General features: G+C 36.7%; 1 protein-coding gene across 7 annotated transcripts in view; it reads right to left on the bottom strand.

Moving 5' to 3' along the window:
• Positions 1-457: 457 nt before the first annotated feature.
• Positions 458-18,672, bottom strand: part of ZMYM6 (zinc finger MYM-type containing 6) — a 46,339-nt gene continuing 28,124 nt past the window's right edge. For 6 of the 7 annotated variants that reach the window (XM_028486533.2, XM_028486515.2, XM_028486536.2 and 3 more), the window contains exons 11-16: positions 18,320-18,492; positions 16,837-16,987; positions 15,478-15,612; positions 14,865-14,905; positions 4,963-5,107; positions 458-2,369 (exon numbers count right to left, since the gene is read on the bottom strand). In XM_028486533.2, the coding sequence (XP_028342334.1) occupies positions 538-2,369; positions 4,963-5,107; positions 14,865-14,905; positions 15,478-15,612; positions 16,837-16,987; positions 18,320-18,492 (2,477 nt within the window). In that variant the 3' untranslated portion in view covers positions 458-537. The remainder of the gene's footprint in view (positions 2,370-4,962; positions 5,108-14,864; positions 14,906-15,477; positions 15,613-16,836; positions 16,988-18,319; positions 18,493-18,672) is intronic. The other variant, XM_007108227.4, reaches the window with a different exon arrangement.

Raw genomic sequence — 18,672 nt, 5'->3', positions numbered from 1 at the left:
CGAAAAAGGTTTGCCAAGCCCTGGCCTTTTATGAAAAAGGTTTGCCAAGCCCTGGTCTAGAGAGCCAGAGAGGCCCCTAACAGGGGTCTCACACTCTCTTGCTGCTTCCATTTCCTGATAGCCGAGCTGCTTGGATCCTTGTTTTCTACCTACCCACAACCTGCTGGGTAGGTAGCGGCAGGCTGAAGACTGAAATGTCCTATGTGCTTCTAAAGACCAAGCAGTTTCAACATCCAGGTGTGCTAGCTATTACGTTATAAACTGGGCCTTTCATTACCTACATCTTTGTCACTAATCCAAATTATCTGATCAGTCAATAAAATAGCTAAGTTCTCTACCTTGGACTATTAAAATTATATATAATTATGTATAAATGCGTAATTATTAAATTCCTCAATGAAAAGAGAAAAATTATTAAAACACTTATTTAATCACCGAGAACACACATCCACATTAGGAATTTATATTTTAGGATACTTATCTCATACAAAATTTAACACAAAATTATAGACTTTGATAATAAGCAATAGCACATTACTATTCTTTCTCCTTTACTAATTTTTCTATCCTCGGAATTAAAGACGTGACTGCAAGTCGTAGGGCAGGGCCAGAAACCAACAGATTTCTTTGTTTTGACTCAGTCAAAGCTGAAAATGTAGCATCACATAAATAAATAGTTGAAAAAGGCAATAAAAATTTCAGTGCCTTTTCATGGAGTTCTGGGTAACTTGCCTTTGCATTTATCCAAAACTGAGTTACAGACATTGATTTAAATACTGATTGTAATCCTAAATCTGACGATAACTGTGCTAGTTTTTCTTCTTCAAAGTCCGTGAGATTACTATTTTGGTGATTCATAAAAGGATTAATTATCCACAAATTTCCTGAACACAAGTCTTCTTCTGGTGGGTAACAGTCATTGAGCATTTGAGAAAGTCCTTCCAGGTGCTCAAAAATAATGCTTGCAGTACTGCTCATATTTAAGCCTGATGAGTTTGAGAATTCAGAAAATGAAGGGAACATGTCATAATCATTCTCTTGCATGCGATTCAACCACATTTTTAACTTTTTCTTAAGCATATCGATTTTATTATACAAATTGAAGAGAGTAGTCATAGATCCTTGGAGACTTAAATTTAGTTCATTTATAAGTGAAAAAATATCTGATAAGTAGGCCAGCTTTGCAACCCATTCCTCATCAAAAAAATACTTGGCCAAATCTGAATGGTTTTGATTTAAAAATATTTCAATTTCATGTCGTAATTCAAATAATCTTGTTAAAATTCTCCCTCTTGATATCCAACGTACTTCAGCATGAAGTGGTAAATTCACGTGCTCAGACCCCATCTCTTCACACAAAATTGTTAACATTCGTGAATTCAACGCATTGCTCTTTATAAAACTTAAAATTTGTGCTGACTGCAAAAGAATTTCATGTAAGCATGGAGACAACTTTTCTGCTGCTAAATGTTCACGGTGAATAAAACAATGTGTAAATGCCACTGTATTCATGGCAACTTCTTGAATTTTTGCCCTTAAACCAGAACACCTACCAGTCATGCTTGCAGCCCCATCTGTACAGAGACCAACACAATGCTTCCAGTTCAGAGATTTACTATCAATATATTTATTTATTAATTCAAATATTTCAAAACCAGTCATTTGAGAAGGAATTTCAATGCAACATAATAATTCTTCTTTTATATCACTACAACCATAATCAATGAAACGAATATAGCACAAAAGAAGGGTGGTATTTGAGATTTCTAAAGACTCATCTATCTGAAGGGCAAACCACTTTGACTCTCTGACTTTCTGAATCAGCTGATCTTCAATGTCTGCAGATAGTTCATCAATCCTGTGTCCAATTGTACTATTAGAAAGAGGAATGGTTTTCATTTTGTCTCCAGCACTGGAACCCAAAACTTCTGAACACATTTCTACTAAATATGGTTTAATTACTTCTTCAGCAATGGAAAATGGCTTTTTGCTGGCAGCAATTTGGAAAGCAATTAAATAAGAAGCTTTCACAAGTGACTTTTCAACTAGTAAACACTTTTTTAAAGCACTGTTTTGACATTCCATTTCAAGAGATTTTTGTTCAAAAAAATCTACTGGTTTGTTTTCTAATTCTGAATGCTTTGTCTTCAAATGATGAGAAAGATTTGCTGGCTTCATGTTTTCACTGGATAAAATTTCTCCACAGATGACACACTGTGGCCTTGGTGAACTTTCTTTTGATCCCGGACAGATAATAAAACCAACTTTTAAATATTCCACATCATAAGTCTGGAAAAAACCTATTCTTTTTTTCTTTGCAGGTGGAGAATCAAGTTCCGCATCATTTTTCTCGTTAGGCATAGATAAATCTGAATGAAATATTTGAATCACTGTTATTTTCAAGAACAAATAAGCAATGTTCTTTATGTTTTTCCCCCATGTGTTTAAAATTTATATTTTGTTACTATTTATATTTGTCAAAAGTATATACTAATTAAGGTTTAAACACAAACCATAATACTTCCATGATGCCATTAAAAACTGAATTTCTTGGGACTTCCCTAGTGCTCCAGTGGGTAAGACTCCACACTCCCAATGCAGGGGGCCAGAGTTCGATCCCTGGTCAGGGAACTAGATCCTGCATGCATGCCACAACTAAGAGTCCACATGAGGCAACTAAGAAGGCTGCAGGCAACAACTAAGAGTCCGCGTGCCGCAACTAAGAAGCCCGCATACCACAACTATGAGCCCGCATGCCGCAACTAAAAGATCCCGCATACCGCAACGAAGACTAAGACCCGGTGCAGCCTAAATAAATAAATAAATAATTTTTAAAACCGAAAAAACTGAATTTCTCTTTGCCCAAAGCTTGGTCACTGACTGTAGTAAAACTGTAGGCAGTGGTATGTGTCCTAGCAGTGCCATGTATTCAGTAGATTAGTGGAATTAGGGCTGATGTCCACAGAATACACCAAGTTAAGAGTAAACTATTTTAGGGACTTCCCTGGTGGCTCAGTGGTTAAGAATCCACCTGCCAATGCAGGGGACATGGGTTTAAGCCCCGGTCTGGGAGGATCCCACATGCTGCGGAGCAACTAAGCCCGTGCGCCACAACTACTGAGCCTGCGCTCTAGAGCCCCCAAGCCACAACTACTAAGCCTGCGTGCCACAACTACTTAAGCCCGCGCACCTAGCACCCGTGCTCTGCAACAAGAGAAGCCACCGCAATGAGAAGCCCACACACCACAATGAAGAGTAGCCTGCACTCACCGCGACTAGAGAAAGCCTGCGTGCAGCAACAAAGACCCAATGCAGCCAAAAATTAATTAATTAATTAACACCAAAAAAAAAGAATACACTATTTTACTTTTTATAAGATGGGGAAAAAAACTGCGAGGAGAAAAAAATTTGGCAAAAAGTCAACATTTGGTGAATCTAGATGAAGGGTATATTCATTATGTTTATTCATTTAAGGGTGTTCACTGTGCTGTATTTTCAATCTTTCTGAATTTTGAATTTTTAAAAATTAAAGTTGAGGGGAAGGGGGTTAATTATTAGTTTTAATACCCAGTGTCAGTGAAGGTGTAGAGAAATGGATGCTCTCAAACATTGCTGATTGGAGCAGAAATTCATATAATTTTCAGGAGGGCAATTTTGCAATACATATCAAAATCTAAGCCTTAAAATTCTATGAGAGCTTCTCAATCAGTAATTCCACTACTTAGGACTTATCCTAAGGACATAATTAGACAAGTGGAGAAAGATCCGTTTACACAGCTTAACTCAATACTGTTTATAATATTAAAAAACTAGAAGCAATCTAATGTCAACCTTAGGAGGATGGATATACATTATATATATCCATACGTTATATACATTGGAATCTATGCATCCATTAAGAATCTCAACATATATTTAAATTTATGTTGATGTAGAATGTTTTCGTGCAATGTCAAGTGAAAAAGTAGTTTACAACAGTATACAGAAAACATCCTAATACTTAATCCAGAAATTCAAAAATGTATAAGCACACACATACCCACATATATAGCTGTCCACAGATCCCTTACTACCTTCCATATGTGAATGTGTATTTAATATAAATTCATGTAAACAAAGAGTGTATCATTTTAACAGGAATATAAAACAATCAAATTTACTGAGGAAGGAAAACAGAATTCTCCTTGACTCCTACCAAAAGAAAGGCATCCTACATAAAAACTCATGGTTAGCTGTTGACAGACTAAGCTTTTACTTTCATTTTTTGGCTGCGCTGCACAGAATGTGGGATCTCAGTTCCCCAACCAGGGAACGAACCCCCACCTCCTGCACTAGAAGCACGGAGTCTTAACCACTGGACCACCAGGGAAGTCCCCAGACTAAGCTTTTAAATATATTCTGTGAAGTAAAAGTATTAAAAACAAAAATCAAAAAATGTTTTGGGCAGAGTAGGCTATAAAAGTAACTGAAAACATAAGGGTGGTGGGATTAAAAGCAGTTAACATGGATTGGGGCAAGAGTATACAATATTTTCAAGTATGAATTCAAATAATTTTCCTAATCGCCAATACCTCAGACATATAGTTATACTCATAGTAAGTCAACTCAGTGTTTAAAAAAAGAACGAAGGTTAAATCACTAATACTTTTAACTAAATTCGTATCTTAGTAATTATTATAATAGCCTGTCTATACATTTGAAAAGCAGTGCACATGTACAGAAGATGCTTGTCCACTCTACACATAATGCTTTGCGTGCATAAGGATTCAATTTAGTATTTATTAGTGTTAATGACAATAAATACAAAAGGAATAAATTAGATGTTCAAAGTATGTGATCCAAGAATTGTTTTTACATTTAAGAAATTGTCAATGACTTTCTTTTCCTTTCTTAAAAAATCAAAAACAAGCACACAAAACAGAAAACAAACTTACTACATGTGGAAAGCACAACAACACATACCTGTCTGACATTCCTTGTGTTGTGTATGTGGTTTGCAAGAGGTGGCCTTGGTCTGTGTGACGGGTTTGCACAATAATGCTTTGTTCTTTAAAAGCTTCAAGGACTGGGAAGACAGAAGTTTCATGGCATCTGTCTGTGTACTTCCCTAGTTAAAAAAAATCCAGAAACCAGAGAGATTTTTTTTAGTACCTTCTCACTGACTACAATTGCTATCAGTTGAAAGGTGACATATATCAATAGAAATATAATTCTCTAAAAGGGTGGTACAAGAAAGTTGCTTTGGAAAATATATACTAATTCCTAATTCTTCAATCAGTATCAGTACCATTAATTGATTTAAAAAAATACTCTGCCGATAATAAGTACAATCAAAACAAAGAAAACAATCTGCTGATTAGGACAATTGGCTATTCAGAAAACTTAGATCCAACTTCAGACCATATGCAAAAAAATATTCCACATTGATTAAAGACCTCAACATGAAAAAAATAAAACTTTAAAATCAATGGAGAATTTTCAAATAACCAGAACTCAGAGGAAGTATTCTTAAATAAAACACAAAAAGAGTTAAAAATAAAGTAGAAAAGGTTGATACAACTGACTGCCTTGAAATTTTAAACTTTTGCAAACAAAGGTCTTTAAGGTTGAAGGATAAACAACAGAGTGGGAGAATGTATTTAAAACATGTTCTTTAATTCAGTAAACATTTACTGAATGTTTACTACAAGCCAGGCACTGTCCTTAGACCTGGGCATACAGCAGAAAACAAGACAAAGTCCTGCTCTTATGGGCCTTACCTTCTAGAGGGAGACACAGAACATAAACAAGAAAACAAATACATAATGTATAATTCCAGGTAGTGATAACAGCTACGAAAGAAATAAAGCAGGATAAGGGAATGGAGAGTGACAGCGTGGAGGAGAGGTAATCCTGGAGTAAACATTTGAGCAAAGACCTTATGAATATTCAAAAGAGCATGCCATGCAACGCCTGAGGTCAGAGGATTCCAGGCAGAGGGACTGAGATGCAAAAGACCTGAAGTGGGAAAGAGTGTGACATGCTTTAGGAACATCAACAAGAACAAGGCTGAAATAAAGTTAAGCCAGGGCTAAAATGATACATTTGGAAAGGTCGGCAGAAGCCAACTTGTATAGGACCTGGAAGGTCTTAGTAAAAAAAACAGCAGCAGAAAATTAGGATTGTACTATAAGTGTGATGGGAAACCACCAAACAGTACACAGTAGCCTCCCTCATCCGCAGTTTTGCTTTCCTTCGTTTTAGTTACCCATGGTCAACTGCAGTCTGAAAATATTAAATGGAAAACTCCAGAAATAAACAATTCATAAGTTTTAAATTGTACACCATTCTGAGTAGCACTATGGAATCTCTTGCTGTCCCATTCTGTCCTGCCCAGAAAGTGAACCATCCCTTTGTCCAGCGTATCCTGCCCATTAGTCATTTAGTAGCCATCTTGGTTGTCAGCTTGACTGCCCTGGTATCACAGTGCTTCTAGTCAAGTAACCCTTATTTTATTTCATAATGGCCCCAAAGTGCAAAAGCAGTGATGCTGGCAATTCAGATATGCCGAAGAAAAGCCCTAAAGTGTGTCCTTCGAGTGCAAAGGGAAAAGCTTAACACTTCATCACAACGCCTACGTTTTTCACCTCACTTCATCACTTCATATCACCACGACAAAGGTGAACACAGTACAATAAGGTATTTTGAGACAGAGATCACATTCATATAACTTTTATTATAGTATACTATTATAATTGTTCTATTTTGTTATTGTTGTTAATCTCTTACTGTGCCTAATTTATAAATTAAACTTTATCATAGATATGTATGTATAGGAAAAACATAGTATATATAGGGTTCGGTACTGCCCATGGTTTCAGGCATCCACTGGGGGTCTTGGAACGTATCCCCCACGGATAAGGGAGGACTACTGTTATTTAAATTTACTTTTTAAATAGGTGATAGATGCAGTAATTTTGAATGATGTAACAATTCAAAAGGTATAAAAGTGTATACATGAAAAGTTAAGTTTTCCACACCTGTCTGCCATCTATCCAGACTCAGTCTTGAACACAGTGTTCCCAGTTTCGTATACATCCTTCTAGAGATGGGCTATGTAATTAAATAAGTTGCTTTCTGACTACACATGGTAGCATATTATTAGCAAGGCTCAGCACCTTGCTTTGCCACTTAGCGAACTATCTTGGAGGTATTTTCATAAAACTTTATACAAAGCTGCCTAGTAACAGCTTTATACACTGAATGTACCATATGTGATTTGAAGAGTCCCTGCTGCTAAACATTTAAATGTTACAAATCTTTTGCTATTATAAACAATGCTACAATAAATATCCTTACATACAAATTGATTCTACATGTGCTAGTATATCTATAGACCAAGGTCTTTCGTTTTTCCTGCAAAAGCTTTATTGTTTCCATTGGGTCCATGGCTTGGGAGAGGGCTCCAGCGTGGTTAAAAAGCCGCCTAGTGGCTGCAGGAAGAGGCTCAGGCAGAAGCCCTGACACTGGGGGATAACAGAGGGGCCCCTCAAAGGCAGCTGGCCTGGAGGCTCCTAGCCCTTCTTGAGTTGAGGGTGGCCCCCTCAAAGATATACTCGCCCAGCCCAGCCTAACACCAGCCGGTCTGTCAGGTGGTGGCCCATCTTCTTTATGAGTTTCACCTCCTCATCTATGAAGTGATTCTCCAGGACGTCACAGAGATGGGGGTCTGCACAGGCAGAACCAGGGTATGAAGATCCAAAAGGGCCTGGTTCAGGCTCTTCTCCACAACCATGGTGGCTTCCATGGCATCCAGGGTTTTACCCCACTCATCTTGGGACAGTTTCTGCACACCCTGGAAGAGGATACAGCCACTGTGCTGGTTTTGCATCTTCAGGAGACTCGGAAGAAGTGGCTCACACTCTCCAGAGCCACATGACCATGGTGGAAATGGACGCTCAGAGAGTGGTATGTGTAGGAGGCCCGCAGAGGCAGGCTGACCAGGCGATTGACGGAGGCCTCCACCTTGGTGGAATAATTCTGACCAGTCTGGGAGTTCTTGGTTGATTGGCAGTAAGGACGATGTTGGCTGGTCTCAGAGACAGAGGATGGCTGAGAGGATGGTCTGAAGGTTGGGACTGGAAAAAAGGCTGGAGGGTGGTCAAAGGCTGGAGGAAGGGGCGTCCCGGGGTCTATTCCAGCCAGACACTACTGAAGCAAGAGACATGCCCGCAGGACCACCAGGCACACTGACTGGAATAAAGCGTTTATAAGTGCTGCTTGGTGGGTCAAAGTATATGAAAATCTGTATATTACAATGTATGGAACCTACTTCCCAATACGCTAAACATTATCAAACTTTTTTGCTATTTCTAAGTGAGAAATTATATAACAGTATTGTGGTTAGATATTTTTCATGTTTAAGCATTATTTATATTTTCTCTTCTGTGAACTATTTATATCCTTTTCCCTGTCTTCCTTTATCTTTTAATTCTAAGCTTGTTTTTTGAATGGGTATTATAACGTGGCAAAATTCAAAGATTCAAATAGTAATCAATGAAAAAAGTAATTCTCCCTCTTAAAATTCTCCCCCCGTCTTTCAGTTCTCCTCAGAGGTAATCACTACTATCTATTTATTGGCTGCCTCCCAGAGATATTCTATACAAATGTACAGGCATGTGTTTTGTGTGTTTTGTGTTTTTTCACTTATTATATATAAGACTGCTCTATGTCTGTACAGAAAGAGCTGCCACATTCTTTTTAACTGCATGATATTCCACTGCATGGGATATAGTATATTTAACTACAGTCCCAACAGAGCCACTGTGTATGCATACAGGGAACTCCACTTGCCAGGCCATGTGACTAAGTGTGGAATTGGAGAGGGTGCATTTCAGACTCTCTAAGTAGGGCTATTTTTTTCTAATTTGCACAATACCTCAGGATGAACTCACAATGGCCTTGACCACTGATGAAACAGTTAGGATGTTTACAGGCTTTTCCTCCTACAAACAGTACTGCAATTGTTATCCTTGTACATCATTCATAAATGTGCAAAATATACCTGAAGGATAAATTCTTAAAATTGGAGTTCCTGGGTAAAACGGTATTTACGTTTTAAATTTTAATAGGTTTTACTAAATTGCCCTCTGTAGCAGTTTTACCAACTGCTATTGGCAATATGTAAAAATGCCTTAACAGTGTTATTCATCATTTTTATCTTTGCCATCTGATAAAACTGTAGTTCTAAATCGCATTTCTCTAATCTTGAAGTTGAATTATGTTTGCATATGTTTAAGTACTACTATTTCCTAGTCTGTAAACTGATGGATCATACTTTTGCCCATGTTCCTAATGGGTGTTGGGTCTTCTTACTGACTCACAGAAACTCTCTACATATGGAAAAAAATAGCCTTTTATGTCATAAATTGCAACCTTGTTTTTTCATGTGTTTTTGGCTTTGAAATGTAGTTGAATTTTCCTTACAAATCTTTTATGGCTTTTGGGTTCTGTGACATATTTAGAAAGACTTTCCCCACTTCTGCACTAAAATTCTTTCCTATACTTCTTCCTAGTACTTTCATTATTTTTTAAAACTTAAAACTTTTCTCCATCTAGACATCATTTTGGTTTAACTTAGGAGGTAGAAATCCAACTGTATTTTCTTCCATATGTCTACTCAGTTGTCACAACACTATTTACTGAATAATCTAGATCTCTCCTACTGATCTGAACTGCCACCTTTATTACTTCTAAATTGGCATATATATATATATATATATTTTTTTTTTTAGGTCTATTTCTATATTTCTTTTCTATTGAGCTCTTATTTTCTAAGAGCTACCCATGGCTTCTTGTTGTTTCAACTATGTAGCCTTATAAAATCTGTTGTATAACTGATTCACTTTGCTGTACACCTGACACTAACACAACCTTATAAATCAACTATACGCCAATAAAAATTTTTTTAAAATTTTTAAAAATTTGTAGTTATCCTATAATTTTGGAAACTAGCTCTTCCCCTTCTCTATTCTTCTTTTTTCAGAATTTCATTGAAGGTTTTTAAAGCACTGGAGTGACAATCTGATTCATGTTTTAAGACGATCATTCTGGCAACAGTGTGGAGAAAAAAACTGCGAAGGGCAAAAATGGAAGGAGGAAGACAAGTAGGAGGTCACTGCAATAATGCAGAAGAAAGATGATGGCGGCTCAGACTAAGACAGCAACAGGAGTGATAAGGAGGAACACTGGAGAGGAAGTGTGGGGGAAATAAAACAGTTCTGCTTTATTTGAGATGGCTATTCACAATCTAAGAGTAAATGTCAACCAAGCAGTTGGATGGATACGTGAATTTAGAGCTCAGAGGTCAAGGCAAGAGAAATAAATCTGGTAATCAGTCACCATCTAGATGATTTAAAACCACAGGACTATAATGAGTCCCCTACAAAGAAATGCAGATTGACAAAAGTAACAAATGACTGACCTAGAAGTTGAAGAAGGTATTTCAAGGAATGAAGGAGAGATCAACTGTATCAAATGTTACTGAAAGGATGAGTAGAATAAGAACTGAAAATTGACCACTGGATTTGGCAAAATAAACACTGATGGAGATCTTGACAAGAACAGTTTCAGTGAAGTGGTGCAGACAAAAGCCTGACTAGAGTGAGCTAAGGGAAGATAACAGATAAGGAAATGGTGGCAGCAAGTAGAGGCCACACTTAGAGGAGTTTTTCCAAAATGGAGAGCAGAGAACTGGGACAGTAGCTGAAAGGTCATGGTGTTGAAGGGTTTTTTTCAGGTAGGAAATATTACTGCATGTTTTTGTGTTGGTAAAAATGATAAGTAGAAAGGAAGGCAAATCCAGAATATATAAAGAAACCCAGGACTTCCCTGGTGCAGTGGTTAAGAATCTGCCTGCCAATGCAGGGGACAAGGGTTCAAGCCCTGGTCTGGGAAGATCCCACATGCCGCAGAGCAACTAAGCTACTGAGCCACAACTACTGAACCCACAAGCCACAACTACTGAGCCCACGTGCCACAACTACTGAAGCCCACGTGCCTAGAGCCTGTGCTATGCAATAAGAGAAGCCACCACAATGAGAAGCCCACACACCACAACGAAGAGTAGCCCCTGCTCGCCACAACTAGAGAAAGCCTGCGTGCAGCAATGAAAACCCAATGCAGCAAAAACTAAATAAATAAAAATAAATTTATATTTTAAAAAATCCATAAGAAAAAGACAAACATAAATATGGGGAAAAATTAAAAACAGGAAATTCAAAGAAAATTCAAATGTTCAAAAACAGAAATATAGTAATCAGTGACATGTAAAATAAAACAAGATATTACTAAACAGATTGGTACAAAAAAAGTTTAAATCTGACAACATAAAATAACAATAAGGCTGTGGGAAATGAGTACAAAAATAAACTGCTGGTGGGAATGAAAACTGGAACAGCCACTCTATAGGGCAATTTGAAAACTAAAAATGCAAATGCACTCTGTCCCCAAAATTCCATAATTCCATGTCTACACTAGACAAACACCTGCACACGTGCACAAGGAGACACAGAATGTCTACTGTCGCAGAGATTTTTGATAGTGCAGCAACCTAATGTTTATCAATAGGCAATAGATAAATAAAATATGGTACCTATATATAATATTATACAGCAGCAATAGGAATGTACTAAATCTATTAAATATCACATAGATATTTTTTAAAATAACATTATTTTCCATGGATGTGTATATATGAATGTGAAAGATTAAAAATGGTCTGAAAGGACACACACCAAACTCAGAACAGTAGTTGCATCTAGGGTTGTGAAAAAGGACTAAAAGTAGTGATTCATCTTTTAAAAAGGAGAAAAAAGGGAGGGTAGAAGAAAAAAAAAACTGTGAGCTAATAAGCCAAATCTATTAATGGTTAATTCTGGATGGAGGGAATACAGTAGAACAGGGAGTTGGCAAAATATGGTTCATGGGCCCACCACCTGTGTTTATAAATAAAGTTTTACTGTTCCAGTGTTTTACTCACTCATGTATTGTCTATGGCTACTTCTGCACTACAGTGGCAGAGGTGAGGGGTTGTAACAGAGACTGTATGCCCTGCAAAGTCTAAATATTTACTCTCTAGACCTTTATAGAAAAAGTTTGCTGACATTTGCAGTATATTCTCTTCTTTGCACTTTCCTGTATCTCACCTTTCCCCCAAATTTAAGACCACTTAAATAACCTGAAGGAGATTCAGACCAAAGTCCCAGAGAAACGAAGAAAAGATTCTACAACTGTCAGGTTTTTTTTTTTTAAATCATAAAAATACTACATTATTTATTATTATACTTTGTATAGACTAAACTGAAAATATTAATCAGAACTATTCTGTAACATAGTTTAAATGATTGGTGAATTACAGAAATACTCCATATAGGGAAAACATATATAGGGCAGTCACATTTAATATGAGGGATATGTTCCTGAAAATCCTGAATAATTCAAAACCAACATAATTCAAGACTAATTGTCCCATACATATAGAGGAGGGACGCATTATCAGAGTCATAAGCCTATAACCAATATAGAATATTTTTATAATACATATTAATAATACTTATTAATATAAGGTACATTAACAATGATTCATTATACAATTAGGCAGTTAATAACAAAATTATTAATTCTACAACACAGTGATCTATTAATAATATAATTTTAAGATATAATTTAATGTACAATACATAGCATACATACAGATACAAAATTAACTTAATGATAGTTCATTAACTAATGTGGTATACTGCCTGAAAATAATTAAGTAGAGTTATCACCATCTTCCAACAACACTAATAATGGGAGAGTTAAGAGATATCGAACTAAGTAGGATAAACTATCTCTCCACATTATGGTGACAGGCTGGTCTGATTCCCTGGAAGACTTTTGCTAAAGAATGAATCTAATGAATCTAACGTGGTTTGGGTTTTTTTCTCATTTTTTCTTTTTTCACTGAGGATTTCTTGATATGCAGACACACTGTCCGTCTTTCGCCTTGCCACCATGGAACCACAATCCACATTTGGATCATCTTCAAATATAGCAACTGGTTGCTGAAATATGGTCAAAAGTCTATGCCAGTCACTTCACTGCTAGTTGATGTGTTAAAGGACCAGGCTAATTGCTGGGGCCCTCTTCCTGCTACCTTTGTTTTTCTAATTCTAGCAAGTCTTCCTTTATTAATCCCTGGGCAACAACCCAAGCAAAATTTCAACATTCCTTTCAACAACCTTGCACAAATTTACCTTCTTTACCATTTTCATAGCTTTTTTTTTTTTTAAATTAATTCATTTATTTTTGGCCGTGTTGGGTCCTCGTTGCTGCACGCGGGCTTTCTCTAGTTGTGGCAAGCGGGGGCTACTTTGTTGTGGTGCGCAGGCTTCTCAGTGCAGTGGCTACTCTTGTTGCGGAGCATGGGCTCTAGGCGCGAGGGCTTCAGTAGTTGTGGCTCATGGGCTCTAGAGCACAGGCTCAGTAGTTGTGGCTCACAGGCTTAGTTGCTCCGTGGCATGTGGGATCTTCCCAGACCAGGGATTGAACAAATGTCCCCTGCACTGGCAGGCGGATTCTGTACCACCGGGGAAGTCCCTTATAGCTTCTTTATTAGCAGATGTAACGGTGTCTTCCAAGTTAAAGCTTCTTTAAATTCTGGTAAAGCTGAAATGTTTTGATAGCTTCAGTGTTAGCAGATATAGCTGGCCTGCTCATTTTTATATTCTTAAAACCTTGGTGGGCTTTAAAATTGGAAAGCCAGCCATGACTTGCAGTAAACCTTTTTGTCTCAGTGTCGCCTCCTTTCAAAATCATCAAAAATACTTCATGCCTTAGCACAGATGATAGCTTGGCCTTAAGGGACGCATTATGGCAGCACTGATCTTGCAGCTGTGTTGCCAGGATTTCTTCCATTTATTCCATTATCCTTGCCTGGTTACAAGATAATTTTGTGAACTAAAGAATGTACCTGCTTTAATACTGCTTTGGGGTTTTTTGAGCATTATCTCTAATACTCTGCAGGGTGCACTCTCCTAAATTAACAGCATGAGATATCATAGCAATGGTCTCGCTTTCTTCACAAAGTTTTATCACATGTAACTTCTGCTTCAAATTTAGAATTTGGGGCACACTTTTTAGTATAGCATCACCACTTAATGAACCTGAATGACACTGTTGTATCAATATTTTAAAAAAGATTTTAATTGTATCAAGAGCAAATGTTAAGAGAGCAACACAACAGTCACTGAAAACATTAACTCAAGATCTGACACATAAGGTTCGTGTGATATTGATAAAGGATGATAGGAATTTTGTTTTCCTGTTAAACTGATGCTGACATAGGACAACAATGAGATAGTCTGCAATTCTTTCAGCCTGCCAGATTTGAAATTATGTATTTCTTCAAATTTTTTTTTAATCTTGGGAAGTTTCACAATAAAGTGGGAATTTAAATATATTTTTATTTTGCACTATTTTCGATCTCACAGAATTCAAAGATGCATAAAACAAGAATATACTGAACTTTTTCAAGAGACCTTCTAGTCTAAAAGAAAAATAGTTGAATGTAGTAAAAGAGAAAAATAAGCAACCAGATGGAATTAACGAGTATTTAAAGAAACTAAGGAACCAGAACACAAACAATAAAATCACGAATGCATTCTTATTAATGATCTAACTTTAAGATTCAAAAATAAAAATCAGTGCCTAATATATTACTTTACTTTTTAAAAAGACTAAGCAGCAAATAGACATGAACTCAGACATATATTAGAAGGCTATATCCAAAATGAAACTAAACCCAAGGGGCATTAATCAGGAAAATAATTAATAAAACTTACATCTTCAATGATCTTTGCTGCCTCTTTAGTATTAACTGCACCTGTTATAAATTAAAACATACATTATCCCTAGAATAACATTATCCCTAGAATATACAGAAGTAAATACTGAAATCAAGAGGTTACTTTCCTCTTGCTAAGGTGGTCTAGAGCCTAGTCCAGAATTTCTCAAAAAATGGTATAAGGAAACTTGGCATCAATACTACCTGGGGTGCTTGGTAAAGGTAGGGATTCCTGGGCCTAATCGCATCCTACCGTATTAGAATCTCCAAAGGTAAAGGCAGCGATATTAAAATCAATTGGGAGATTGGGACTGACATATATACACTAATATATATAAAATGGATAACTAATAAGAACCTGCTGTATAAAAAAAATAAATAAAATTCAAAAATTCAATAAATAAATAAAATCAATTGGGTTCTTAAAAAAATAAAATATACATACCACTTCTTTCCCTATACATGCCACCCTGCTTGCTACCCACTTCCCTCAGAGACAGAGGGGCATGTTTCCTCATATAAACATATGTAAACATTACCAATAAGAGCTATTTACCCTAGACAACGCTCACCTCTACAGTCTACCCAAATGCCTTTACATCAAGTCATACCTTTTAAAACAACATTCTCTGTGAGCTGGGCAGGAGATATTTTTGCCAATGACACCACATTGGTTATAACTGGTATTGTATTTGTCCTTGCAGAAGGGAGCTCCACTGAAGCAGTTTGCGCCTTAGAAATATTTACTGATTAAAATAGACAAAAAGGTAAGACCTAGTATTAACAAAAGGATCACACACACACATTAAAAAAAACCCTGTTTAACAGCTAAGTTTCAAGGTACAATGCAAATATCTAACTCTGTATAATGTTGGGGTGGGTGATTCTGTTCAGATTAGTGTTCATTAGGACTTAAAGGGTACCTGATTCTCTAAAATTATAAACTTCAAATGATACTTAATAGGTGAAAATACAGGTATCAGCTTCAGGATTAACCGGACTTTTCCATTAGTGAATATTAAAATTCCTACACCTAAGTTTGATTCAAATAAAAATTTAACATGCTAATTTTTATAAGTAAGTTGGTGACGTAGCTGTCCAGCCACATAAAAACAGTGACTTTGTTAACGCACATTATAGAATGAAAATTCTACCATCACCCTGACTGGTCTTAGGGAACGAATGATAACACAAAAGATTAGCGCAAGGCATATGTGATTAAGGTGATGAGTAATAAGATTGCAAAGGTAGACAAAGGCCAGACTTTAAAGCACATGAATTCTGTCAATTCAGCAGCACACCAGGCTTTGATGACAGAACATAACATCAGATGTTTTTAGTCTAACTCAGAGAAGTGCTACTTCAGAGAGCTACTTTCAGAACATGCCACATATCTATTCATCTGGATATTTTGACCACATTAGCTGTCCTACTTGCAAAATTATTTTATTCTTAGCCAGAAAAACTTCGCTACCTGTGAAGAACTGGTCTACTTTATTTTTTCTGATATAATTAATGTGTTGTTCTTTTTTCCTTGGCTACAAGCAAGCTCTGGATCAAATCTGACACCAGTCACAGCAACCATATTAACATACCTATATCCTCTTCCTTTGTTTGCCCTAATGTTCTGTTTTTATTTCTGGTTTATTAACTGAATAGCATATATCCCTTAGTGTCACTAAGTTATTTATATACAGATAAATTCAATCAAAAGCAATCAAATCTAATTTTCCTACAAAATTAGTACTTATATATTTATTGATCCCTTGGTGTGTTTGATTTTGATAACAAAAAGCATCAGGATTAATTTCCCCTCAAGAGCAATCTTTAAGAATTCTTACAGGAAAATTTAAGGAAATTCAGGCTATTTGACTCCAGTGATATTGGTTTTATTATATTATTTACAACTGTGTGTGCTGATAGTAACTTAGCACTGACATAAAGACCCCCTTAGCCAAGTTTAACTTTACCTTTATTTTGTGACAGAGGGTCATTCATAATTTGCTGACGATGACAAAACTCCACGACACAAAATAGGTTACAGAAATGTTTGATGTTTCCTCGCCATTTTATGGACTCACTTAGCTTACCCTGTCGTTTACAACCATCACACTTGGCCATCTGAGAAAGAAATGTAAAACAGGATAGGCTTAAAACTGTAAAATAATGAAAATATAACACTAATCATAAAATCAGAGGAACTATGAAAACAGGATACATGAGTCAGTTGAGATCACAAAATCTAAGGTTCCTACCTTAAGACACTGTACTTAAAAATATATACACTGTTTCGTATAGATGCCCTCAATTGAGAGGATATAAAAGTTATCTCCTGTTTTTAAAATTACTGATGAAGGAATCTAAAGATAGGTTTTTCTTTTTTTTTTTTTTTTTTTTTTAACGTTAAGAGGTAGCCTACTGCAGTATAAAGAATATGGGCTTTGGGGCTTCCCTGGTGGCGCAGTGGTTGAGAGTCCACCTGCCGATGCAGGGGACATGGGTTCGTGCCCCGGTCCGGGACGATCCCACATGCTGCGAAGCGGCTAGGCCCGTGAGCCATGGCCGCTGAGCCTGCGCGTCGGAAGCCTGTGCTCCGCAACCGGAGAGGCCACAACAGTGAGAGGCCTGCGTACAGCAAAAAAAAAAGAATATGGGCTTTGGAGTCATAAAGACTTTGACTCATTCAACAAATATCTAACTAGATATCCTTCATCTTGAGCATTGAGATAGGTCTTGATCATATAATTATGAAAAAGACCCCCAAAGAAAGTTGTATGTTAGGTAGGTAGACAAGTAAACAGGTGATTTCACTGGAATGTTACAGGTGCTGTCCATCACCTACCAGCTTCTTCAGGGGCACATTACTTAACCTCCCTGGACCTTACTTTTTTTCCTTATTTATAAAGAGGCAATACTATACCTACCTCTTAGGATTGTGGTGAGGAGTAAATGAAATAACACTTATGAAGCACTGGACACATATTAGTGGTTCAATTAATTGTAGCTTTCGTTGTTAGCCTTTCAAAAAAAAATTTTTTTAAAGAAGGCAGGTGAGGGGTAAGGAGGTCAGTGTCATTTGACCTATGAAGTGAGAACAAGGTCTGACTTCAAATTTCTCAGAGTAACCTTCTGAATGAGAGAGCAACTTAAGGCAACATAACTATGTAAAGTTCTAACTAAAAAAAACCCGAAGTTATAAATAAGGTCCGTGTGCCTTATAAGAAAGCAAAAATTAAAGGAACATATCTTCAAACAACAACAAAGTCTCCCAAAATTCTATATTCTTTACCCCAAAGATGTCATGTTTATATGCAACTGAATTTTGCTTTAGGAGCCCATAATTTATTTACCCAATTCTAAACACCCAATTTTTCTTCACATAATCTGAATATATTTCAAATAGAAAATAATTTGTACTAACTTCAGAAAGCCAAAGAGATATATTACAATTACCTGATAAAACAGAACAGTAAATTTGGTCATGCAGTCTTCACAACAAAACTCTTCTAACTTGCCCTCCAATCGATTTTCTACCAAATTAGGGGATGTCTGTGAACAATAACTGCACATCTTACAGTAGTTTCCCCATCGTTCTCCAAAGTCACGGGCAGAGAGGAATTTGCAAACTGAGAACCAGAGGGATAAAAGCAAGAAACATCAAGTTTATATAAACTTGAAGACAGTGAGTTTCTACAGTCTTAGATACCAACTTTAAGCTAATTTCTAAATACCTGACACAATTATTTGCCTCTAGGTTAAAAGACAGTCTTATCTACATTCACAAAACAAACATATCACTTTTGAAG

This window comes from Physeter macrocephalus, chromosome 3, assembly GCF_002837175.3.
Source record: "Physeter macrocephalus isolate SW-GA chromosome 3, ASM283717v5, whole genome shotgun sequence".
Lineage (NCBI taxonomy): Eukaryota > Metazoa > Chordata > Mammalia > Artiodactyla > Physeteridae > Physeter > Physeter macrocephalus.
This window is presented reverse-complemented; position numbering and strand designations above follow the sequence as displayed.